Source organism: Bufo bufo, chromosome 7 (genome assembly GCF_905171765.1).
Source record: "Bufo bufo chromosome 7, aBufBuf1.1, whole genome shotgun sequence".
NCBI lineage: Eukaryota > Metazoa > Chordata > Amphibia > Anura > Bufonidae > Bufo > Bufo bufo.
The window spans coordinates 147,691,180-147,717,729 of NC_053395.1; the positions used below are offsets into that span (position 1 = coordinate 147,691,180).

Sequence of the window (26,550 nt, forward strand, 5' to 3'; positions counted from 1 at the left end):
TTCGTGGAGAGCTCTTAAGGAGGGGCACTGCTCCTATACCACCAGTTAATCGCGAGAATGGTGTCTGAATCAAAAAATCTTCAATCAAATAACTCTCCTCTGGGGTCGCCCTCAACTAGACCTGGTTGCAACCAGGGAGAACGGAAATACAAATTTTTATTTTCCCTAAGGTCAAAAGACTCACCAACAGGGATAGATGCCTTCTCCCTCCCTTGGCCAGATCAGCTCCTCTACGCCTTCCCCCCGCTAAGACTCCTTCCAAGGTTTCTACAAAAGCTGAGACAGGAGCGGACGAGAGTCATCCTGATTGCTCCCTTTTGGCCTCGAAGAACCTGGTTCACCTGGTTGAGGAAACTCTCTCCCTAGCAGACCCTTGGATTCTCCCAGACAAGACCTGTTGTTTCAAGGCCCTATCTTCCACCCGAATGTAACACAACTACATCTAACAGCATGGTTCTTGAAGGGGAAATCCTAGAGTGCAGAGGCCTTTCCAAGAAAGTGGTATCTACCTTACTATCCTGTAGGAAGGAGGTTACTTCCTCCATTTACCTTAGGATTTGGAAGACTTTCCTAAACTTTTCAAAAGATCCGGTAAATCCCTTAAATCCTACTCCTATGACTAAGGCCTCTTTCACACTACTGTATGGCTATTTCAGTGTTTTGCGGTCCATTTTTCATGGATCCGTGAAATGGATCATGGCATATACAGTATACAGTAATTACATAGAAAAAATTGGACTGGGCATAATATTTTCAATAGATGGTTCCGCAAAAACAGAATGGATACGGAAGACATACGAATGCATTTCCATATGTGTTCCGTTTTTTTTTTTTGCGGACCCATTAACTTGAATGGAGCCACGGAACGTGATCGGTGGGCAATAATAGGACATGTTCTATCTTTCAACGGAACGGAAATACGGAAACGGAATGCATACGGAGTACATTCAGTTTTTTTTGCGGAACCATTGAAATGAATGGTTCCGTATACGGAACGCAAAAAGCGGTAGTGTGAAAGAGGCCTAGGATCCTAGATTTTTTACAAAGCGGTCTATAAAAGAACCTAAGGTCTAGCACTCTCAAGGTACAAGCATCTGCCCTCAGTGCCTTTTTTGACTTTCCGATTGCAAACCACCCCTGGGGTTAGGAGATTCTTTAAAGCAATCAGTAGAATCAGTCAGACCCTCGGTTCCCCCCTGGGACCTCAACCTAGTCCTCACCAATTGATGGAACCTCCTTTTGAACCCCTACAGGACTTATCTATGAAACTTCTATCTTTTAAAGCTGCCTTCCTGGTGGCGATCACCTCAGCCAGACGTGTGGGGGAAATTTCAGCCTTTTCAACATCTCCGCCATATCCTAACATCTTGGATGACAGAGTGCTTATCAGACCAGATCCCTCTTTTCTTCCGAAAGTAGTATCCATGTTCCATAGAACCCAAGACATTGTCCTTTCCTCTCTGCCAAAATCCAAAGAATGAAAAGGAGAGGAAACTCCATTGCTCGGGTGTGAAAAGATGTCTATCCCATTACCTAAAAGTCACAAGTCAATGTAGGAAAACCTCTAGGCTTTTTGTTCAATTCGGGGGAAAAAACAGGAGTCTCTCAGCCTCTCCTAAATCCCTATCCAGATGGATTGTGGGGGCCATTACGTTGGCCTATTCTTCAGCTGGAGAATCTCCTCCGGCAGGATTTGGTGCACATTCCACCAGATCAGTTTCTACTTCATGGGCGGAGAGGGCTAATGCTTCCCTAGAACAGATTTGTAGAGCAGCCACATGGCAGTCTCTGTGTTCCTTTTTTCGCCATTACAGATTAGACCTAGGTTCCAGAGATTAGCTGGCCTTTGGTAGATAAGTCCTCCAGGCAGTAGTGCCCCCCTGAAAAGATTACTATTCTAGTCGTCTCTCAAGGGTGCTTTCATGGGCGTAAGGGAAATTTAAGATTACACTCACCGGTAATGACTTTTCCATAAGCCCATGACAGCACCCGGGATTTATTCCCTATGTAAAAAAAAAAAAAAAAAAAAAAAAAAAAATATATATATATATATATATATATATATATATATATATATATATATATATTTATATTTATTTATATATATATATATATATATATATATATATATACACTGCTCAAAAAAATAAAGGGAACACAAAAATAACACATCCTAGATCTGAATTAATTAAATATTCTTCTGAAATACTTTGTTCTTTACATAGTTGAATGTGCTGACAACAAAATCACACAAAAATAAAAATATGGAAATCAAATTTTTCAACCCATGGAGGTCTGGATTTGGAGTCACCCTCAAAATTAAAGTGGAAAAACACACTACAGGCTGATCCAACTTTGATGTAATGTCCTTAAAACAAGTCAAAATGAGGCTCAGTAGTGTGTGTGGCCTCCACGTGCCTGTATGACCTCCCTACAATGCCTGTGCATGCTCCTGATGAGGTGGCGGACGGTCTCCTGAGGGATTTCCTCACAGACCTGGACTAAAGCATCTGCCAACTCCTGGACAGTCTGTGGTGCAACGTGACGTTGGTGGATAGAGCGAGACATGATGTCCCAGATGTGCTCAATTGGATTCAGGTCTGGGGAACAGGCGGGCCAGTCCATAGCATCAATGCCTTCGTCTTGCAGGAACTGCTGACACACTCCAGCCACATGAGGTCTAGCATTGTCTTGCATTAGGAGGAACCCAGGGCCAACCGCACCAGCATATGGTCTCACAAGGGGTCTGAGGATCTCATCTCGGTATCTAATGGCAGTGTGAACCTGCTTTCATCTGTGAAGAGCACAGGGCGCCAGTGGGGAATTTGCCAATCTTGGTGTTCTCTGGCAAATGCCAAACGTCCTGCACGGTGTTGGGCTGTAAGCCCAACCCCCACCTGTGGACATCGGGCCCTCATATCACCCTCATGGAGTCTTTTTCTGACCGTTTGAGCAGACACATGCACATTTGTGGCCTGCTAGAGGTCATTTTGCAGGGCTCTGGCAGTGCTCCTCCCGTTCCTCCTTGCACAAAGGCGGAGGTAGCGGTCCTGCTGCTGGGTTGTTGCCCTCCTACGGCCTCCTCCACGTCTCCTGATGTACTGGCCTGTCTCCTGGTAGCGCCTCCATGCTCTGGACACTACGCTGACAGACACAGCAAACCTTCTTGTCACAGCTCGCATTGATGTGCCATCCTGGTTAAGCTGCACTACCTGAGCCACTTGTGTGGGTTGTAGACTCCGTCTCATGCTACCACTAGAGTGAAAGCACCGCCAGCATTCAAAATTGACCAAAACATCAGCCAGGAAGCATAGGAACTGAGAAGTGGTCTGTGGTTACCACCTGCAGAACCACTCCTTTATTGGGGGTGTCTTGCTAATTGCCTATAATTTCCACCTGTTGTCTATCCCATTTGCACAACAGCATGTGAAATTTATTGTCACTCAGTGTTGCTTCCTAAGTGGACAGTTTGATTTCACAGAAGTGTGATTGACTTGGACTTACATTGTGTTGTTTAAGTGTTCCCTTTATTTTTTTGAGCAGTGTGTGTGTGTGTGTGTGTGTGTGTATGTGTGTGTATATATATATATATATATATATATATATATATATATATATATATATATATATCAGGGCTCGACAAATCCCAGGCGCCAGGTCGCCATGGCGACCAGGAATGTAGTCCTGGCGCTTGGGTATTTGTCAGCCCGTTTTCAAAGGTGCCCGGGCGATGGGTGCGGAGCTGCCGTTCTGTCCGGAGGCAGCACCGTTTGAAACAGCTCTGTCACAGCACACAATAGCAGAGACGCTGGCAGCAGGGAGGGGAGGGACTCGGGAGGAGTGTAATCTGATCCTAGAGTGGAAGCTGCTTCTGCCAGCCCCTCCCCTCCCCGCCCACCAACCAATCAGAGCTGAGGCAAGGCAAGCACTAGCAGCTCTGGGTCACTGACACAAGTACAGGAAGGAGTCTAGAAAGAATCGAATGAGTCTCAGGTTAAAGAATCTAAAGATCCGACTTAGTTAGTGACTCATTCGATTCTTTGAGTTAAAAGAACAGGTTACACTGAGGCTGTGCTGATGCTTTTGCAGCAGTGATAAGACAGTGATAGGACACAGTTTAGATTACAGTGTGAATTAACCCTTTAGGATCAAATTGGCTTCTCAAGGAGATCTATATGTTAAAGGCATCCCTTCTTCTGTCTCATTCAGTAGCTATAGAACTAAGGCTACTTTCACACTTGCGGCAGGATGGATCTGGCAGGCTGTTCACCCTGTCAGATCCGTCCTTCCGCTGTTTCGCCGGACCCCAGCTCTGTCCCCATTGACTATAATGGGGGCAGAGCTCTGGCGCAGCACGGCAGTGCATGGTAAAAGTACTGCATGTCCAACTTTTTAGTCCGGCGGCCTCTCACCGCGAACTGCCATGCTGCGCCGGAGCTCAACCCCCGTCCCCATTATAGTCAATAGGGTCCGGGGACGGAGCGGCGGTATATGTAACATGGTATACAGCATTATTGGGGGGGCTCTATGGAAAAGTGGGGGGGGAGCACTATGGGGGCACCTACTGGGGGCTTTATGACGCGGCTCCGCCTGGCTCCTAACTTTTTTAGCTGGCTCCTAGATTCCAAGGAAATTTGTCAAGCCCTGATATATATATACACACTCACCTAAAGAATTATTAGGAACACCTGTTCTATTTCTCATTAATGCAATTATCTAGTCAACCAATCACATGGCAGTTGCTTCAATGCATTTATGGGTGTGGTCCTGGTCAAGACAATCTCCTGAACTCCAAACTGAATGTCAGAATGGGAAAGAAAGGTGATTTAAGCAATTTTGAGCGTGGCATGGTTGTTGGTGCCAGACGGGCCGGTCTGAGTATTTCACAATCTGCTCAGTTACTGGGATTTTCACGCACAACCATTTCTAGGGTTTACAAAGAATGGTGTGAAAAGGGAAAAACATCCAGTATGCGGCAGTCCTGTGGGCAAAAATGCCTTGTGGATGCTAGAGGTCAGAGGAGAATGGGCCGACTGATTCAAGCTGATAGAAGAGCAACGTTGACTGAAATAACCACTCGTTACAACCGAGGTATGCAGCAAAGCATTTGTGAAGCCACAACACGCACAACCTTGAGGCGGATGGGCTACAACAGCAGAAGACCCCACCGGGTACCACCCATCTCCACTACAAATAGGAAAAAGAGGCTACAATTTGCACGAGCTCACCAAAATTGGACTGTTGAAGACTGGAAAAATGTTGCCTGGTCTGATGAGTCTCGATTTCTGTTGAGACATTCAAATGGTAGAGTCCGAATTTGGCGTAAACAGAATGAGAACATGTATCCATCCTCTGATGGCTACTTCCAGCAGGATAATGCACCATGTCACAAAGCTCGAATCATTTCAAATTGGTTTCTTGAACATGACAATGAGTTCACTGTACTAAAATGGCCCCCACAGTCACCAGATCTCAACCCAATAGAGCATCTTTGGGATGTGGTGGAATGGGAGCTTCGTGCCCTGGATGTGCACCCCTCAAATCTCCATCAACTGCAAGATGCTATCCTATCAATATGGGCCAACATTTCTAAAGAATGCTATCAGCACCTTGTTGAATCAATGCCACGTAGAATTAAGGCAGTTCTGAAGGCAAAAGGGGGTCCAACACCGTATTAGTATGGTGTTCCTAATAATTCTTTAGGTGTGTGTGTGTGTGTATATATATATATATATATATATATATATATATATATACACACACACACATGATAATAAAAAATATAAAAAAATAGTGGAATTTTGTGTGAAAGTGTATTTTAGGACAAGTTCTCGCGATTAACTAGTGGTATAGGAGCAGTGCCACTCCTTAAGAGCTCTCCACGAACAATCCTGTTTTTTCTGTCCTGGATGGAGGTGGTCTCTCCCAAGGGTGCTGTCATGGGCTCATTTAAAAGTGATTACCGAGTGTAATCTTAAATATCTGACGGATGGCCCTGCTCACATCACACCCACACCCACTGCTCCCCAGTGGTGAGGGTGGCACAGAAATGCCGCCTGTGCCTACATTTAGTTGCACGAGCATTAAACAGTCGCAAAATTAGGCCTTGCAACTTATTTTATGCCAGTTTTTTTTTTATCCACCTTTTGGCTTTAAGAACTGCAAAAAAGTTATGGCATGTTCATTCCTGGTGTGGATTTTGCACCAAATCCATGTTCACTAGTTCCCATTGGAAGGGGTCCGAACAAAACCCACACCAGACCACTGTCCTCGTGATTCGTGAGGGCCCCAGAAGTCAGACTCCTGCCAATAAGACACTTATCCCCTATACTATGGATAGAAGATAAGCCTTTGTAATGGTGCAGCCTCTTTAATAGGACCTGTACAGACTCCTCTACACGGCCGATGTCAGACCGGGTGGAGAATTCAATTGGAGTGACAATGTAAACAGCTAAATTGCCAGTAGTGGCCCCAAGCCTACGAGGATCCTGTGCGGCTGCACTATCTTCTGATCCTCCATTGCTCTGTTCTTGAGCCAATTAACATTTTATCAACCTGTTGATTATGTCTTCGGAGCACTAAGGGGTGTGCCCAAGCCCCTTAGAGCACCAGAGCTTGATTGGCAGGGCCAGGCCTCTCATCCGGTGCCGTAATTTACACCGTCTTCACATATACAGTAGTCCTCTTCGCTGCTGGAGAAAGAGAGGCAGATGTTCTGCACTTGCGCTGATCATGGAAACTGTGGTTCAGGCATGAGATTACACTGCCATGTGAGATGCCTAGTCTTGTCAATTAAGTGGACAAGCGGAGTGGATGTAAGTGAGGGTGGAGGAGTTCTGGTGCCGTGAGGAACTTGGGTCGCCCCTCAATGCTCTGAAGACCCAATTAACACATTATTAGAATGTTATTTTTTACTGGAGTAATGGAGGATAATAAGACAGGTATCCGTTTACTCAGCAGGGTCAACGCTAACAGGCATTATTCCTGGGATAATAAGGCTACTTTCACACTAGCGTTTTAGTTTTCCGGTATTGAGATCCGTCATAGGGGCTCAATACCGGAAAAAAAACGCTTCAGTTTTATCCCCATTCATTGTCAATGAGGACAAAACTGAACTGCTCCAAAATGCATTCCGTTCCGTTTAGTTGCGTTCCCAGACCGGAGAGCAAACCGCAACATGTTGTAGTTTGCTTTCCATCCTGGGATGCAGTTGAAAACAGATCTGTCCCCCATTGACTTTCAGTGGAGTTCATGACGGATCCGTCTTTGCTATGTTAAAGATAATACAACCGGATGTGTTAATAACGGATGCAGACGTTTGTATTATCAGTAACGGAAGCGTTTTGGCTGAACCCTTCCGGATCCAGTAAAAACGCTGGTGTGAAAGTAGCCTAAGATTGATCCTGCTGACAGATGGTCTCTAAGAACCACTCTCTGCAGTGGTCCATTCTGGATGAAGGATGTATGGGGAGATGAGGTGTTCTGCAGCTCTGAGTATACGTGATAATCCTCTAGTTGGTCTGTGTTAGCTGAGAACATTATGATGCTTTTACCCCCCACGCCATGATGGTATCAGTGATTGTCGGCACAGCCATATCCTTTTAGGTTTTAGTCACAGAATCTGTTCACGGTTCACTTACATGTTCTGTGGCTCCGCATAAGGAGAGTTGATTATTTATTTGGCAGAGGTTCACATATCGTTCAGCAGATGTTTCCCTCCTTTGTGAGAAACCCATTTACCTGCTTCTTTTTGGGGTTGGTAATAGAGCCAGCCACCCCACCTCCTCAGCAGTATCTGTTCTGTGGGTATCCAGTATCTCCTCATCTCCGGGTCTGCTGCCAGTAATGCGTCCATGTCGGTGTACACAGCTGGCAGCCGCGTCTGTTTACTGTGTGAGGGGGGCAGGAGTGCCCAGTGATTTCCACGGTGCTGCCAAATACTTTGCATTTTAGCTATGGATTCAGCATTGGTTTATGTTCTTTTTTTTTTTTTTAAACAGATATTTCAAGGACCTCAATAGAAGTAAGACTGTGATGGATTTCAGCTGCTAACCCATGGACGCACAGGCGGGAAGGTAGGTATTCTGTGAAACAATCTGCCAACCTATATCTAGAATACACATATTTCTATAAAATAAAATCACTGTTGATTAAAGGGAATCTGTCGCCATGATTCTGGCCTATTATCTGCGGTAGTACATGAGTCCAGATCCCCATTTTTATTTTCCTGCTGCCAGCTCTCACTTCTTCTTGAATAGGAGGCTATGAATGATGTATGCTACTTGATGCCCTGGAAGCTGGATGCCCGATTGTGTAGCCCTTGGTAAATTAGATTGTGCAGCTTGAATACAGCAGCATACCAAGGAGAAGATCCATGCCAGAAGATGGTACACAAAAAAATAAAATAATGGCAAATGTGGAATAAGCCACTTTTATTGATCTATAAAACAGCCAAATACAAACTGCAAGCCAATCGCCACACCGCACCCACTGACTCGGGGCACAGTTGCCTTCTAGTCCTGCCATGTGCAGTAGTGCCCTGCCTGGTACAACTGCCACCACACATAGTAAGATGTCCCTTTGTCTGTGCCCACCTTAAATACTCTTCTCCGCACCCCATAAAGCTTTAGAGCAAAGAGTTTATGTGGTGCGAAAAACTGAAAAAAACCCCCAAAAAACTGCAAACGTTTTGCCTTTGCAACTGTACCTCCAAGCAGGCAGCTGGCACCTCTACATAGCCAATGTCGGATTGTCGGAGAATTTAATTGGAGGGACATTTTAAACCGATAAATTGCCAGTAGAGGCCCCAAGCCTACAAGGATCCTCCTTTGCGCTGTTCCTGAAACAATTAACATTTTAACAATGTGTTAAAGGGATAAAGCTGGCACAAGCGCAGTTCTTTCCATGAGGCTGATGCCAGCACAGGGATGGGAGACTGAGTGGGCACCCAGGTGACAAGTAAACGCGCATGTGCAAGATTACAGTGCAGCCTCAGAATGACGTCGGAGGAACTAGGAGGGGACTTGAGGATGAGGGGAGATTCTGGGCTCACTCGTAATGGAGCGCGGCTGGGCGCCATTGACGGTTAGGATAGCCCCTTTGTCTCTTTTCACATATATAAAATCGTTTTACAGTTACATACTGGTATATTTCGGACATGCTGTAGGAGACCTCCAATAACATGTAATCAGGTCTATATACATAATATTGCAGACACAGTCCCTTTAATTTTGTCTTCAGAGCAGCGGGCTGAAAGCTTAGAGAACCTGAGCTCCTCTGCTATCCCTTACAGCCACTCCCCTGTCCTCTTGATAGACAGGGTCAGGCATCTAATCCGGCCCTGTCATTTCATGCCTGTGCTGTAATTTACACCGCCGCCGTATGTGCAGTAGTCATCCTCACTGCTGGAGAAGCAGATGTGGAAACTGTGGTGCAGGTGTGCAACATGTGAGATAAATATGATTTACCAGTAAAACCTTATGAGAAATTGCCATATCACAAAACCGTGGCAATTAAAAAAAAAAAAAAAACACACCCAGTTTTTGTCATTTAGTTTTTTTTACTATGACATAAAAACCAACATGTGAACCAACCCTAACCAATATGAACATTGTAATTGTCAGTCACTGTCCCGTCATCCTGGACTCGATGACCATGCAGCCTGCAGAATCTTGTTATGCCCTGGCCACAGGCTCCAGGATCATCTTGTCCTTAGTATCCTGAGCTCCTGCCCCCTTCCCCGTCATAATTATTCTTTATCTTGTTATTTTGAAAGAGGCCATAAAAAGGTAAAAGCAGGGGATTTACAGTATTTTGTTACCTTCCCTAATTATAGATGCAAATATACTCATGGCTTCATAGTACATGAAATATTTCACATCGCATTAACACTTGCTGTGTAAACTGAATACATTTCAGTCTGTCACGTCTTCTAAAATAATTCCCACACACAAAAGCCTTTTGTTAGTTATATTATTATTATTTTATATATAGGACACCTTATATCGTGCATTTAGGGTCCTTATACACATACATTTGTCACTGGCATTTTTTGTTCCTAATAGCGCGCATTATGGAACTTTGTATGGAACAAATGCCATAATATGTGCTACAGGGTTTTATAATACGTGCTACAGGGTTTTATAATACGTGCTACAGGGTTTTATTTTATTTTGCCGCCTGTTGCTTTTTGTGGCACTTCTTGCACAGTGTGGCTTGTCTCTGGTGTTTTATTTCGTGGCATTTTTTCCCTATAGAGAAGGCGCAGAATGCCTGAAAAAATACCCAGAGCTCCAACATGCTTCAAAAGGAGCAAGAAATAAAATAAAAACAACCACCTAATTAATAAAAACTCCACTAGCAAAAAGCACTTGTGTGCCCTGCGTTTCATATTTCCCATAGACATAGAAATAAAGTGTGAAGTCAGCCTTAGTAAACCTTTTAATGATGCACTAGTTATTTTTTTGTGCTAAGTGACAGGATATACAGTATTTTTTTAGTACTTTTAAAAAATTTTGTTTATTTTTTAAAATAATGTACTAAAATCTGTGACTTTATGTTAAAAGGAACCCCCATTTTTCATCAGCCTTCTGCTGGGTTTTCTAACCAAACCCAGCATGCTTTGCTGTGTAATAATTCACGAGGCTTGCTCCATCTGAGTGTGAGTGTGAGTGGGGGTCATGAATACTGCGGAGAGAACAGTGTGGCAGGTGGAGCAAGTCCTGTGGATAAATCCAGAGCCAAGCATGCTGCCGAGTAGTTACTGCTGCCAGGTTATAATGCTGTATGCATTTCAGAGCCTTACAACTCGGGTCAGAGAATCGCTTCAAGTCCTCTAGCGAAACAAAGAAAAGTGAAATTACCTTCAGTAAAACTTTAGTATGACTCTATCCCTCACAGAAAAAAAATAAACTCCCATTTTTAGATTTTTTTATTAAATTGTTTACCACAGAAAGTATACCTATTTGGTATCGCGCAAATTGTAGCAACCTGTAGACCAGGGGTGCACAACCTTTTCTGGTTGGGGGCCACGTTGTCAGCCTAAACCAATTCCAAGGGCCGAAAATAAAACTTAAAGAGGTACTACTAACGGAAATACTATATTTTTGGCATATTGAACATATCATAAATGTCTAGTTACACTTCTAGTGCTCCCATCTAATGGGAGAATACATGAAAAATACATGTGAGCAGCCACAAGACATAGAAATACATATCTGTTACCAGATGGTTGGGGGCCGCACAGAATGGTATCAAGGGCCGCAGGTTGTGCACCCCTGCTGTAGACTAAAGATAACTTATTATTTATAATGAACAAAAAAAATTGCTTTTTTTTATGTCCCACCTGCCCAAAAATTAAAAAAATTTGTCAATAGATTATATTTACCCCAAAATGTACCAATAAAACCACAAAATAAGAAGTCTTCATAACAGCTACTTCGATTTGGTGGGGGGAGGGGGGGGTGTCCTGGAACACAATGCTGAAAATACAATTAGGATTACTTGGGCATTAAAGAGGAAGTGCTAGGATCCTGGTATTAAAAAACCTTCCCTACCTGCAGCTGCTCTGCCGTCTTCTCTGGGCTGCAGTCAGCAATGTGGTGTTTGGTGGTTAAAGGGAGTCTGTCACCCAAATTTTGGACTATTATCTACAACAGTACATGAACAGTACTGCAGATATGGAGTCCAGATCACTACATTTCATTTTCTTACTGCCCCCTGTTCCTCCGCTGTCAGCGCTCAGAGCTGCATTGAAATACATTGTCAGGACGGCTGTGCATGTGTACATGAGTCCTCTCTATTATGTTAGAACTGCTCTGCAGTCCTGACTGGTGCCTGACGGGGTGGGGGCAGTAGGAAAATAAGAAATGGGGATCTGGACTCCGTACCTGCAGTTCTCACCATGTATTACTGCAGATAACAGTCCAAAACCGGGGTGAGAGATTCCCTTTAAGGTATTAAAATGAATCTTCTGACGCTAAATTGCTGTACATAGCAAATGCAACATGTTATGTAGTGTGACTGCGATCTCGATCACACAATATAACCATATTGCCAGGGGCGGACTGGGAACTTAGAGTGGCCCTGGAAAAAATACTAAAAGTGGCCCTGTTTTGTAGTCTGCTCCAAATTGATGGAAGGCAGGGCCAGGAATACCATATTGTGGCACATTACACTACCCCAGCAGAGCCAAATACCACAGTCCATCACAAGATACTGCCAGCAGCACAAAATACATCCCCAAATACATCCGCTGACCGGCCGTGAGGAGGGCTCAGGTGGCCCTTTTATACAATTTTTAATTTGGGATTTTACCAAAATCTCTGATTTCTTATTAGTTCAGAAGAATCGGAAGGCGTTCAAGAACGAGGTGCAACCTATGTCTGGCAGGTGGGGTCATCCCCTGTTACACCAGTACGATTTCATGGACTGGGAGGAAGATCTGTGCTACAAGTCAGCCTGGGAAGAAATCATGGGCTGTTGCTCACAAGTGGTACGTGGCTTCTCCGTTAACGTGTTCGCTTTATGGTGGTCAAAGGATATATGTCCTTACTACTGGCCTAGTACGTCAGTTATAACCAGTATTGATAACCGGCGCTTAAGATTTGGCAAATGATATTTGCAGATTTGGCAATAGTCAATACTTGCATTATTGCTGTAGTGTTCCTTTATCTGGTTCATCTGATGTTCTCTGCAGGTTTTAATGACTGTCTTCCAGATTAGTCATTCATGAACACTAAACCTAGTAATAAATCAAATATATTTGTCTGCAGCATTTTCTGCCTGAAAGAAGTAGTCTTGTAGGAGTCCTGCAGTGAACCCAGGGGTTACTCTTCTGCTGGTCTGTTCCATCTTGGGCAAGTGATCTGCCGTGGGAGTGTGCGGTGGCAAGGGAAGAGGAAGGGGCTTCCTACCCCCAGCCAGTTGTGTTACAGCCAGGCGCAGGACTGTGAGCTTGGAGGAGGGGGGGACAGAAGATTTCTTAGTAGGACCAAGGGAAAGGTGAAAATAAAGGAGGGGAGAGGAGTGCTGGCATATTGTTTTATGAGTTTTTTTTGCACATTTTCTGTGTTTAGAATTTTTCTCATTTTTCTTGTTACATGAATGTTTTGTTAAATGTACTTTCTGTGTTTGTTTTTTTTTTTTAGATGGCGAAGTCTTTAGCTTTGGAAAGCAGCCATGGAAGGAGAATGTGGATGATGTTCCCTGCGATGTCCCTCTAGTAGAGAAAGCGCTGAGTGGTCACCGTGTAATATGTGTTGCCGCAGGAAGTTATCACAATGGAGCAGTGACGGAAAATGGCATGGTGTACATGTGGGGGGAGAACACTGCTGGGCAATGTGCAATCGCCAACCGCCCATCTGTACTAGAGCCTATACCAATCACCATAACTGACCAGGAAAGCACACCTCCTCTGTGGGTGCGAGTTCTGCAGCTGTCATGTGGAGAAGAGCACACACTTGCATTGTCCTCCAGCAGGGAAATCTGGGCCTGGGGCAGCGGCTGTCAGCTTGGATTACTAACTTCAACCTTCCCTGTGATTAAACCTCAAAAAGTGGAGCATCTTGCAGGTCGCGTTGTCCTTCAGGTGGTATGTGGTGCATTTCACAGCCTGGCCCTGGTGCAGTGCCCACTTGCACAAGAAGTAAAGCCTGTGCCGGAGAGATGCAATCATTGTAGAGAGCTGCTAATAACTATGACTGAAAAGGAAGACCATGTCATTATTTCCGATGCTCACTGCTGCCCTCTTGGGGTAATGTTAGCAGAGTCCCAACCTGACGCAAGGACTATCAAGTCTCCCCTGTCCTCAAAGGGTAAAAGGTCCAAAGTAGAAGAGGTTTCATTTCCTTCTGATACGTCAGAGGACAGGAGCAGTTGTGGTTCCAAACTGACAGACTTGGAGACAGAGGTTGGCACAGATGTGGCCAGTATGTGTGAGAGTGAGATGGGTGGCAATGGCGACAAGCCAGTAAATGACAATGATGTACAGTCTGACACTAAGGCAGTCGCAGAACAGTCATCTCCACAGAACACAGCCTCAGATCATGCACAGGTAAGATACTGTGTCACAAGTCACGTTGTTGGTTTGAAGCCACATGCTAAAATTGAATTTTAGTGGGTTAACCCCTTAAGGATGAAACCTATTTTGGCTTTGAGGACGAAGCCCCATTTTTATAAATCTCATGTGTCACATTATGCGGTAATTTAAAGCCTCCGTTTGATGTATACGTTAGGAAAAAGCATACAAAAATGCAGCACACCACGTTCTTGTATCCTGCACTGTCCAAAAAAAAAACGTGTACGTGTTCTTACAATGGTAAAAAAGTATAAATTTTTTTAGCAATAGGACTCTATGGTGAACGGATGCCACTGTATGGCATCAGTCTGAGGCAGCCGTTTAAAATATACGTTTTTTGTATACGTTAAACGGATCAATCCTTATATTCACCTCTCTGATTCCGACCGTGCTCAGGTCTCCTCCTCTGCCCTCGCAGCATATTGGCTGGGAGTGCTGCTCAGCCGATCCCTGGCTGCATCGACGACCTTCCTCATCCAGTGATTGGCTGAGTGGCATTTCCAGCCATTTAGGAACAGAAAGCGGAGCTCCACATGGACCTGAGCACTGTCTGAACAGCAGCAGCGGGGGATCAGCAAGGTGAGTGTAAGATACTTACATTTTTTTTTAACCATGTGCGTTTTGCATGAATGGCCCGTTCTGCCCTATATAGGACGGTCCTATCCTGGTCCATAAAAAAAGAAGAATTAGACATGTTCTATTTTTTGGCTGGTCTGCAAAACGGACATACGGATGCGGACAGCGCACCATCTTTTGCAGCCCATTGAAGTCAATGGGTTTGCATCAGACCCTCAAAAATTGCGTATCAGATGTGGGCAAAAAACACCTGTCGTGTGCATGAGCCCTATGGGTGAATCTGCTCCAGTTACTGTGTATATGTGCACTGAGCTTCAGACCACCACTGCTTGCCAGGCTGCTCCTGTACAGGTGCTGCCTGGCAAATGGCAATTGTCTGCATGCGGATCCCGCTGCTGGACTGCCTAATGTGCGGGTAGTCTGAGATTATGTTCATTTCGGAAAAATCTGCCACTGATTCAGCATTTTCTGCTGCATAATCCACATTCAAAACGCTGCCTGGAAAAACATTTTAAAAAACATAACCATGTGCAAATGGTAGTTTTTTTTTCAGCTGATTTGAAAAACAGTAGAAAAGCGACATGTTCCTTTGAAGCAGATTTGATGGTAGTAAATCTCCATAGAAGCGAATGGGAAAGCAGAAAAAAAACTGAAAACCACACTCTTAAAAAAACAAAAAAGACATAAAAAAAAACCTACTAAAATTCTTGTAAAAACAACTCCTGAAACCACCACCAAAGTACAAAACCAGAACCAAAACTGTTTTCCGCTACTGATTCTGCCACTGATTTTTCCATGCTACCCTTCTAGCCCATTCTTGGTGCTTTCACAGCATAAGTCTCAGCTTCCCATTGAAAACAATAGGAGGGTAATTTCCATGTGGCTTCCCGGCGGCTTTTACAGCAGAATCCCTGCCAAACTTTGTCTCCAAAAGTCATGTGAATGTTCCTTTAGGATGCTGCTGCACTTTGTTTTTTTTTTATGCGGTTTTTGAAGCCAGGTGTGGATCATACAGGAAGAGAAAGTATAAAGTACAGATGCTATCTCGCTTTTTCTTTTTTAATTCCACTTATGGTTTTGGCTTCAAAAACCTACATAAAATAACCCGAACATGTGGCTCCACTCTAAGGGTCCATTCACACGCCCGCATGAATGGGTCTGCATCTGTTCCACAATTTAGCGGAATGGGTGTGGACCCATTCATTTTCAAAAAAATAGAACATGTCATATTCTTGTCCGCAGATACGGACAAGAAAAGGCATTTCTATTTAATGTGCCTGGCATGTGCGGTCCGCCAGTGTCCGTGTTTTTTGCGAATCCACAATTTGCGGACCGCAAAACACTTGCGGACGTGTGAATGGACCCTTAAGGTACGATCCCATGGTGTGGCTGGCTGCATACGGCCAAGGTGCACTTGCCCATGGCAACCAATGGACGCACGTTTGTAATGTAAAATCATGCACGCATTGGCTGCTGTGGGTGGGCATGGCTTGGCTGCATGTGGCCAGCTGCCCCATGGGGTCTCACCCAAAGGGGTGATTTATTATCTCACTATGCCGGTTTTCTGGCAAAAAACACTTTGTGACAAAATTTTGCTTCTGTGTTGCTCTCACCGCTTTTCTAAAATGGGGGTGTGGTGGGGGCAGGTAGGGTGTGCGGCCATCAGGCCTGTCACATTTATATTCTTTTATGCCAGTTTTATTTTTTCTCTTTTCCTCCCCAAGCTGCTTGTATTGCATCTGTGAATGAGCTCCAAAATATAAAGCTTTAACTAAGCTGTATTTTTCCCGAAGTTTTCTCGGTTTGGCATTAACCACCGTGCCTTCTCATTTAGAGAGATCATTTGTACATGGGTTTCCTTTTTCTTTTGTTTTAGAGTAAAGAGCACGCGTTAACGGATGTTGACTGTCTTTTGAGTCCTGCAACTACCACAACATCATCCCTCAACAGCCTCGTCGCGTCCTGTGCATCAGCTGTTGGCGTCCGGGTAGCGGCTACTTGCGAAGCTGGAGCTTTGTCGCTCAAGAAAGTCATGAACTTTTATTCTGGCTCTCTGTGTGATGCGGGAGTCCAGAACCCTTTAGGTCCCCTCATACAAGAGGGGCTGAAAGACAGCAGAGAAGAGCAAGTAAAACTAGAGTCTATGCAGGGCAAGAAAAGCTCCAGTCTTGTGGACATACGAGAGGAAGAGGCTGAAGCCGGCTGCAGAAGACTCTCCTTACCAGGGCTTCTTTCTCAAGGTGAGCAGTGCACTAGTGCAAAATCAGGCCTTGCTTTTAGCAACAACTCTGCCTAATATTGTTAGTAATTAATGTAGTGAAACAAATAATGAAAAAACGGCATGCAACTCAGGTCATACATACGAAAAAAGTATAAAGTAGGTACATTAGCTGAGAGAAAGAGTTACATTGCTTAAACAGGTTGTCTGGGCTACAGATATTGGTGATCTATCCTCAGGATAAGTCACCAATATCAGATTGGTGGTGCAGGAAACTGTTCTGTGTATGGAAGCTCTCTTTCCGGCACTGGCCTACCACAGCTCAGCATCCATTCACTTCAATGGGACCTGAGCTGCGGTCCCCCGGCACGGCTAATACATATTGTATGGAGCTGCCTGCTTCCAGCCCCCTTCACTGTATAGTTTCTGGTGTTTACGCTGCCCAAAACAGATGATCGGTGGGGGTGACAGGTGTCTGACACCCACCAATCTGTTAATGATGACCTATCCTGAGGACAGGTCATTATCTGTTGCCTGGACAACCCGTTTTTTTTTTATGCCAAAATTTTCGTACACTGGCTACATGGGCAGCAAAATGACAAATTAGGTTCAATCTTGGTAAGGTTATACATTTTAGGGCAAGAAATGAAGTTGCTACTTATACCCTGAATGGATTACTCTTGGGAGAGTCTATAGCGGAGAAGGATTTGGATGTCATTGTTGATAATAAACAAATTTTTAGCTGCGATGCCAGTCTTCTGCAGAGAGCTCAGGGTCACTTCTTATGTTCAAAGAAAGCAAAATCTCTCTATCAATTTTAAAAGCATTATTTTACTATTCAAATTGTAAATTTATGGCACATGGCCCCTCAGGATCTGGTACTGGCTGAAAGCGTGGACAGATGTAAGAACTTCCTTGTACGGCTACATACACACGACAGTGGAAAAAAAAGGCCATTAAAAACGGACACGCTGTCAGGTTTTTTTATGGCCATTTTTCACCCATTTCTGCTTCTGTTCTGTCCGTCTGTCCATTTTTAATGGCTGTTCCGCATCCGTTTTTCTTGGCCGTTAAAATTGGCCATGAAAAACTGATGAATTTATTTGGCTTTTTTTTATTAAACAAATAAATAAAAATACTCACCTCTTCCACTTTCACACGCCGAGGCAGTTGCTCCTCTCTTGATTGAAAAGGACCTGCGGAAGGATCTGCACTAATCGTGATGACGTTGCTGCGTGCTCCCACCATGATCGCATGGTGACATCATCACCCTGAGTGCAGGTTATTAGGCAGGTCCTTGTCAATCAAGAGAGGAGCAACGACTTCCGGTCGCACTTACTACAGCTCGGCACCGTGCAGCTCTGTCCACCACTTGCTCCTTATCGTACCAGGCTTGTTATCAAACAGGACCTGGGCTCATCAACGCCTTACATCAGTACCGAGTCATATGGACCAGTTCATTTGTCAACATCTGGAGCACAACTCGTCAAAGGGGACAGCAAAAGGCTGTGGAAGCAGCCCCTTCAGCAAACATCATGGCAGACCCTGCCCCTCTGCCAGCTCCTGAGGACGCTGCTCCACTACCGCCTGAAGACGATTACCTAGATGGTGATGACCAAGGCAAGGAATTAAAAGTAGACTACAAAAAATTGGCGCTTGAAGTAGCAGCCAGAATACTCCCTGACTTACAGGAATCTCAGCGTCATTAGCGCACTTACGCCAAGAAATAACAGAACATGGCCGGCGCTAACATATGGCTCTCGGCGGAACAACCTGAGGCTAGTTGGAGTGCCTGAGTCCGTCCCTTTACAAGATCTCTTAAACATATGCAAACAAGAGCTACCTAAAGCACTCGACCTACCCGCCATCTGCAAGGTTGAAAGAGCACATAGAGTGGGTCCAGTGTCTTCCTCCCTCTGCTGCGACCAATCTGACCCTTCATTGCATCCAGCGCTTAGACCAGGCATCCTCAAACTGCGGCCCTCCAGCTGTTGAAAAACTACAACTCCCACAATGCCCTGCTGTAGGCTGATACCTGTAGGCTGTTCGGGCATGCTGGGAATTGTAGTTTTGCAACAGCTGGAGGGCCGCAGTTTGAGGATGCCTGGCTTAGACAAAGTCCCAGACAGGTCATATTGTGTTATCTAGACTTTTCAGACAAAGCCTCTATACTCCGGGCCTTCAAGAAACACGACATGCCACTGGAGTTGTGGGGCCACCATGTATTGCTCTTTGAGGATTTTTCCGCAGAGGTTACCCGACGAAGGCGGGAATTCTCGTCAATCTGCTCCGAACTGCACCGTGCACAGGCAAAGTTTGCACTACTGTACCCTGCGGATCTATAATACAGATAGCACTACAGACACCTACCACAATATTAAACCTACAACAAACCTCTCTGTCAAACTAGACAGCTACAATTACCACTTGTACAGTATCCAAAATAGACTAAAACAAGCAAGTGGAAGTAATGTATCAAAATATCAATTTATTATAAAATATAAAGTATGGAGAAAAGACAGGATGGTATACGGTATACAGAGAAGCAAAGGGCCATGCGACACCAAATCATACACCTGTCTACCTATGCATAATAAAACACAGGGTGGTATAGCCAGTAAAGGGAGGGGGGGGGAAAGGGGAGGGGGACCGGGGCACTAGCTCCAGGACAACCGGTACTGCGTAACACAAAATAATCACCACAATGGGGCTATATGCAGTTGGTGCAGAAAATCATACCTGGTTGTCCATGAGCTATCCCACACACCCCAAAATACATAGGCAACAAAACTGACCAGTATAAACAATGAATCCTCAAATGAAGTCAGTATCTAGATCTCAAAAAGTGGCAAGAATAAACCTGAAATGTCAGGGACCCACTATGGATGTATATAGAAGTGCCATATGGGGATGCCAGGCTATACTAAACACAGGACGTACCTGAAGACATGGTGAATATGATGGATGCCAGACCATAAGCGTGAGACCTCGACGCACGTTTCACCTCAGCGGCTTCGTCAGCTATCCCCAATACCACAATATTCAAGATGCGAAAACCGTCCATGACAGGGTCAATCGCCGCAAGATATTCTCCGACTCGCCAGATATTAGACCGTCACAAGATCCTAAGGAACAGAGGAAAAGATCCCGAGCCCAACCAGGCTCATGAGAGGAACATCGCCATAACTAGTGGAGTATACAGGGACACAGATTATCATGGGGTGGCGGGGATTACATAGTAACCGCCATGTATAGGTGTCCCTATTTGATGTTATAAACTTGAAGGGGAGACAGAGACACTGCTAAGGGTGTCACTATTAGACATAAATGTCTTTTCTCACCCTTCTTGCCAAACTACTTTCCAGTATCATTTCAAAAAGAGTACTGCGAGCTGATGGCTTCCTTTCACTTTATTGAGCGTGCCCCCAATGTGTGATCTGAATTCTGAAGTCATGCTGGGAAGAAGTGAGGTCTGAGATATTTGTCACTTAAAGAGGACCTTTCGCCTATTATTACACTATGAACTAAGTATACAGACATGTAGAGCGGCGCCCGGGGATCTCACTGCACTTACTATTATCCCTGGGCGCCGCTCCGTTCTCCCGTTATGTCCTCCGGTATCTCCGCTCACTAAGTTATAGTAGGCAGAGATTTCAGCCCCTAAGTTATGGTAGGCGGAGTCTGCCCTTGTTCTGCTCTAGCGCTGGCCAATCGCAGCGCAGAGCTCACAGCCTGGGAGGTTATTTTCTCCCAGGCTGTGAGCTCTGCAATGCGATTGGCCAGCGCTACAGAAGAACAAGGGCAGACTCCGCCTACCATAACTTAGTGAGCAGAGATACCGGAGGGCATAGCGGGAGAACGGAGCGGCGCCCGGGGATAATAGTAAGTGCAGTGAGATCCCCATGGCTGTATACTTAGTTCATAGTGTAATAATCGGTGAAAGGTCCTCTTTAAGTGATTTCATGTTGTTATTTTTATGCTTTATTATATGCTTCAGTTGGGGTTGTTATACGGGGAACTTATTTACATCTCAGAAACAATATTGTACACTACTATCTAACAAGCTTGTGGGTGACAAAATACCTATTTCAGCCCCTAACCATGACAAAAATTATTACATGGAATGTTAATGAGGACCTTTCCCTTTAATATGTCTTTATTAATTTTAATGGATACAAGTATATCAGTAGTTAACAATCTTTTTCAATTTTTCCAGTTTTCCTTTTTCATTAACAATATAAATAATTAACAGCAATATGAATTTGCAAAACCCTTGTACCTTCCCTGTTGCTTTGTCTTATTCCGGAGGGGTTGGTGAAAAGAAAGAAGAAAAAAAAAAAAAATAATAATAATAATAATTGTGTTGTATAAACGTTCCCGTCCCCCAGGTCCAGCACCAACCAAGCCCGCTATTTCAGCCATTTCTGGCATTTTTTTTAGCGAATGTATATTTTTTCTTAATTGATACCAAGTGAAATTCCTCTCTAGCGAGCGAGAGTCTAGTCCAATTCTCCCATTAGTTGACTGTTGGTATTGTCCTTGCTCCCCAGTGAGCTACAATTGTTTTCCTTGCATAAAATAAAGAGGACCTTTTTTACATTTATTTTTTATTTTTTATTCAAGATAAATACCTTTGCCTGCGGGGTACCCCCCTTAGATGCTGCCACCCTGCCTGTTTTTTTTTTTAAATATCGCTCCTGCGCCCTGCTGTGTCTTCCCCCGCAGTTTTTGTGCTCAGTATGCTAATACCGAGCAACAGTACAGGGAGGAGGAGACACCAGGGTTTCTCAATGGGCGTCTCTTTTGCCTTGGCTGTGCCATGATCCAATCACAGAGGAGAGCGTCACAGCCAAGGAGAAGAAGACGCCCGTTGAGAAACCCTGACGTATCTTCCTCCCTGTACTGTTGCTCGGTATTAGCATATAGAGCACAAAAACTGTGGGGAATGGGGGCACAGCAGGGCGCAGGAGCAATATTTGAAAAAAACAGGCAGGGTGGCAGCATCAGCGCAGGCAAAGGTATTTATCTTGAATAAAAAAAAAAAACCTGAAAGGTCCTCTTTAAGGGCCTACGGTCTCCCCACAAACGCCTAATGGTGCTGAGACACCTTAAACGTTTAAAAGCGGACATAGCACTACTTCAGGAAACACACGTAATCAGGGCAGACTTTTCCCCCATGCTTAGACTATGGGTTGGTCGTGTGCTGGGATCGCCGTCCGAAACCCTAAGTATTTGTAACATATACGGCCCAAATGAAACCAATTCTGAATTTTTGAGGACCTGAGGAACAGGCTACTTAAAGACCCAGTATCTCTTCAAATAGTTGCGGGAGATATGAATGCGGTGATGATCCTTGAGGAAGATCGCTGTAGTTCCCTAGGTCGACAAATAATACCCAGACATTGAGACAGAGATTTGATAAAATTGTCCTCTGAAGCTGGTTTACATGATGCATGGCGACAGTTCCACCCGGAGGGGAGAGAGTTCACCCATTTCTCAGCAGCACATGATTCCTGGTTACACCTAGACTACTTCTTGGTGACAGAGAGCATTCTTCTAAAAATTCTCTCTATAGGCATAGATGACCTAGTCATCTCTGATCATTCCCCAGTAACTATGGAAATTACAGATGTATCACAAGAGGGACAGACTTCATCTGGAGATTTCCATCTGATTTGGCGAATTTCTATGAAATAATGAAACATTGGTGGGGGGGAATACTGGGATACCAATTCACCTTCTTGCGAGCCACAATTGGCCTGGAGAGCGGGTAAAGCAGTGATACGAGGAAAGATCCTGGCCTACACAAGGGGGTTAAAAAAATAACACTCGAGAAACTAAAGGAACTAACTAACACTATCAGGGATTCTTATACAGAATTTCAATTGCGCCCATCTGCTCAATCTATACAATAATGGAGCAAAACTAAAGCGGTATATGATAGATGGCACAGACAAAAAGAGGAATTAGATGGGACGCGGAGGGAAGCTCGTCTATTCAGATTCGGGAACAAATCGGGTAAACTCTTGGCATCTTTAGCAAAGGGGATGAAATCCCCTTCATTAATCTCTTCATTAAAAAATACACAAGGTACAGTATACTCTGCCATCAACCAAAAGAAATAATTGAGATACTAAGAGATTATTATAAAAAACCTTTATACAGTACCAAAAGAGGGTTTTAGCGCGGGGAAATCATGACTAGAAAGTCTCTCAATGCCCCGAGTTACACCTGAAGACATCCCTGAATCAACCTATCACTGAGGAAGAAGTGCAGAGGGTAATCCGCCAATCTGGAAATGGAACAGCCCCCGGACCAGACTGCTATACGAATGAGTTCTATAAAGTGTTGGCCCCAAAAATCTCTCCAGTCCTTACATCCTTATACAACCAATAGCACCAGACATGAACACGGCATATATCAAAGTACTCTCAAAACCGGGCAAAGATGGCACTTTGGCATCGTCTTACTGCCCGATCTCCCTCATAGACAATGATCTTAAATACCTCTCAAAAATATTAGCAGACAGACTATCGGCTTTCTTACCTACACTTATAACATCTCACCAGGTTGGCTTTATACAAGGTAGAGCAGCAGTTTATAATATACGCAAGGTACTGGCTGTACTTGACGAGATCAAACTGCGTCCTCTCCTCCACCCATCCCCAGCTCTGCTCGCCATAGATGCAGAAAAAGCGTTTGATAATGTGAGCTGGGGATGGCTGAATGAGGTATTAGACATCATGGGCTTCACAGGCCAATTTAGAACATATATCACTTCCCCCCCTTTAGCTAGGATCTCCACTCCAGGACACCTGTCACAAGCTTTTAGTTTACAAAAATGCACTAGACAGGGAAGCCCCCTTTCACCATTATTATTTAACCTAGCCCTAAAGCAATAACTCTATCTAAACACGTCAAAAGTATTGTCATTGGCAAACGGGCTCAAACACCCTTTATTTGCTGATGATCTGTTATTCCCATAGAGAACTCCCAGCTTTATTCAGACTTCTCTCACACTTTGGCACAATGTCAGGTTTTAAACATGACCAAATGCGAACTACTCGACCTGTCGACTTCTCAATTCTTTTATAAAAGAAAATTACATGACCTACCCGTCACCATAGCGACCCAAAGTATCAAATACTTGGGAATTTGAATAGGAAAGACTCCAGAATCCCTATATACACTAAATTATCCCCCATTATTTAACCTGCCTGTTTAGTTCCTGGGAAGATGTCACTTACTGAAGATGATGGGTTTTAGTAAACTTTTATATCCCATGCAAACCTTACCAATCCTACTGAAGCATGCTGATGTCCAGCTACTCCTAAAGGCTTTCCGATCATTTGTTTGGCTGTCCAGACGATGCAGAATCTCTTTAACTACATTGACCAGGCACAGAAGCGGAGGTGGCATGGGGCTTCCTGATATCAGAAACTATAACCTGGCAAGTTTAATGAGACATGGTCTGTACTGGATAAATAAATCCTCACACTACTCAGTACTTTCCATTGAAGAAGAAATGGAGCTTAAATGCTATCCTACATACTAAATACACAGTCTTACCTGGACAGATAAAGCACAGTGTATTGCTACGAGACCAAATAGCTGCATAGAAAGCGGTCAGAAAGCTATATAATCTCCCATTTTTAATATCTAAAAGATGGCGATTTGGAAACATCCGGAATTCCATGTAACCGCTATAAACAAACCGTTTCAGAAATGGGCAGAGAAAGGTATAGATGAAGTTAGGCACATCTGGAACCAGACAGAGCGGAGATTCTGCACCTTTCAGGAAATGCAAAGTCTATATCAATTGCCTGCAGATCATTTCCTGGCATATCATCAACTTATGGCATTTTTACGCCCCAGAGTGAAAGATTTATCACCAGAATTCTCTGCCAACCCCTTTGAGCCTTTCCTAAGCTCTCCTAGAATCAAAAAAGACTTGGCGACAATATATGGCTCTCTGAGGGAGTTAAGCTCCAGGAAAGGGGATCCTTCCTTGTTCAAGACATGGCTTAAAGATTTCCCAGACCTAAATCTCCCAGACCAAATATTGGAGGGATGGGCCCTAGTTCAAAAAATTGTGAGCAGTGAGGTTTGGAGGGTGACTTATTTTAGAATAATACATAGGGCTATATATGGTTTCCATGCTCCATGTGATCCTAATAAGATAGTTGAGGGCAGCATAACACACTGTCCCAAATTCCAGATATCTAACACAGATCTAACTCATAGGCTTTGGTCCTGCCCGAGGGTGCATATCTTCTGGCAGTCTTTCCTATCCCTGATGGAAACAAAATGTCACATAAAACTCCCAATGGATCCAGCGACTCTTCTGGTTCTTGTACGTAGAGGTAAAACTAAAATTGCAGCAGCATTCCACGTAGTTATCCTGGTAGCTAATAGATGTCTTCTAACTTACTATCTCAAACCAGATGCCCCGCCGCTGAAGGAGATTATCCATCAGACGACACGTTAGAGCACATTGAGACAAAGTATCACAGGTCGGCATTAATAACCTCCTTCTTTAGAAAATGGAGAGAATTTCTTTACTGAATCAGAAATATTGGCGATTTATCCGTCCATTTCTTTATACTGAGTGGTATTCCAAGTTGGGGCCATCAGACCCATGGTACAAGATGCACACAAAACAAGAAAATAAAAAACTCAATTAGCAAACAAATTAAAGTATTTTATTTAGGTCAATAGATAGAATCTTTACACCTCTTACATTTGTCTCTCATTGTAAATTCACTGCATCTGAGATGAAAGGGGGATGAGGGGGTTGGAGGGAGGGATTTAGGGGGTTATGTTCTAATGTTATATTGTATGACAAAAACTGTGTGGTATGACTGTATACTATTATATGACAAAAAAAGAAATAAAAAGATGGTTTATAAAAAAAAAACTGTCTAAGTGGCCATAAAAACAGTCCCATTGATTTCAGGCGCAGCCTGCTGGGAAACACTCAAGGCAGGCTTGAGACCTATCCCAGGTCCCAGTCAGCCTATACACACATTGGCACCCCGCGATCACATTTGCGGGGTGCCAATGGGAGACAAAGGGAGTTCCGCTCCCTCTGTCACTGCTTACATACGGTGGGAGCCATTGCCCACGGCATGTAAAGGGGTCAAACAGGCCAGATCTGCACTCCTGCCAGTCCGGACTGTTAGAGGAGGAGTGCAGCTCTCGTGAGAGCCGAGCCCCCGCTGCACAGGGGACACGTGCAGCACTTAGACCAGGCTACTGTGAAAAGGCAGCAGCCCAGTCTAAGGCCCTTTGTGACCACCGTATAAAGGTGTATGGGTGGTCACTAAGGGGTTAAATCAGTTGTCAAGAGGAAACCGAACAACTCAGGAGATCGACCTGTTGTAATAAAAAAAATTGAATTTAGTTACCTGACCGGTTCTGCACCACCACTCCGGTTCTCCCGACAGGTCTCTGTTTTCCTGGCTGCAGCAGTGTTGTCACAACACGTGACCACTGCAGCCTATCACTTGGCTTCAGCAGTGCACTGTTGAAGCCAGTGATTGGCTGCAGTTGTCACATGACATCACTGCTGCAGATGGAAAAACAAAACCCTGCTGGGAGAACTGGAGTGGTGGTGCAGAACCTGTCGGGTTACTGCGTTATTCTGTCACATAACATCATGATTGAGAGATTATAAAAT

At 44.3% G+C, this 26,550-nt stretch overlaps 1 protein-coding gene across 3 annotated transcripts in view; it reads left to right on the plus strand.

Annotated features, from left to right (window-relative positions):
- ALS2 (alsin Rho guanine nucleotide exchange factor ALS2) overlaps positions 1-26,550 on the plus strand; it is a 134,932-nt gene that overhangs the window by 16,683 nt on the left and 91,699 nt on the right. For 2 of the 3 annotated variants that reach the window (XM_040439653.1, XM_040439654.1), the window contains exons 2-5: positions 8,001-8,075; positions 12,339-12,493; positions 13,149-14,053; positions 16,530-16,893. In XM_040439653.1, the coding sequence (XP_040295587.1) occupies positions 8,056-8,075; positions 12,339-12,493; positions 13,149-14,053; positions 16,530-16,893 (1,444 nt within the window). In that variant the 5' untranslated portion in view covers positions 8,001-8,055. Of the gene's footprint in view, positions 1-7,875; positions 7,894-8,000; positions 8,076-12,338; positions 12,494-13,148; positions 14,054-16,529; positions 16,894-26,550 lie in introns of those variants that run through there. The other variant, XM_040439656.1, reaches the window with a different exon arrangement.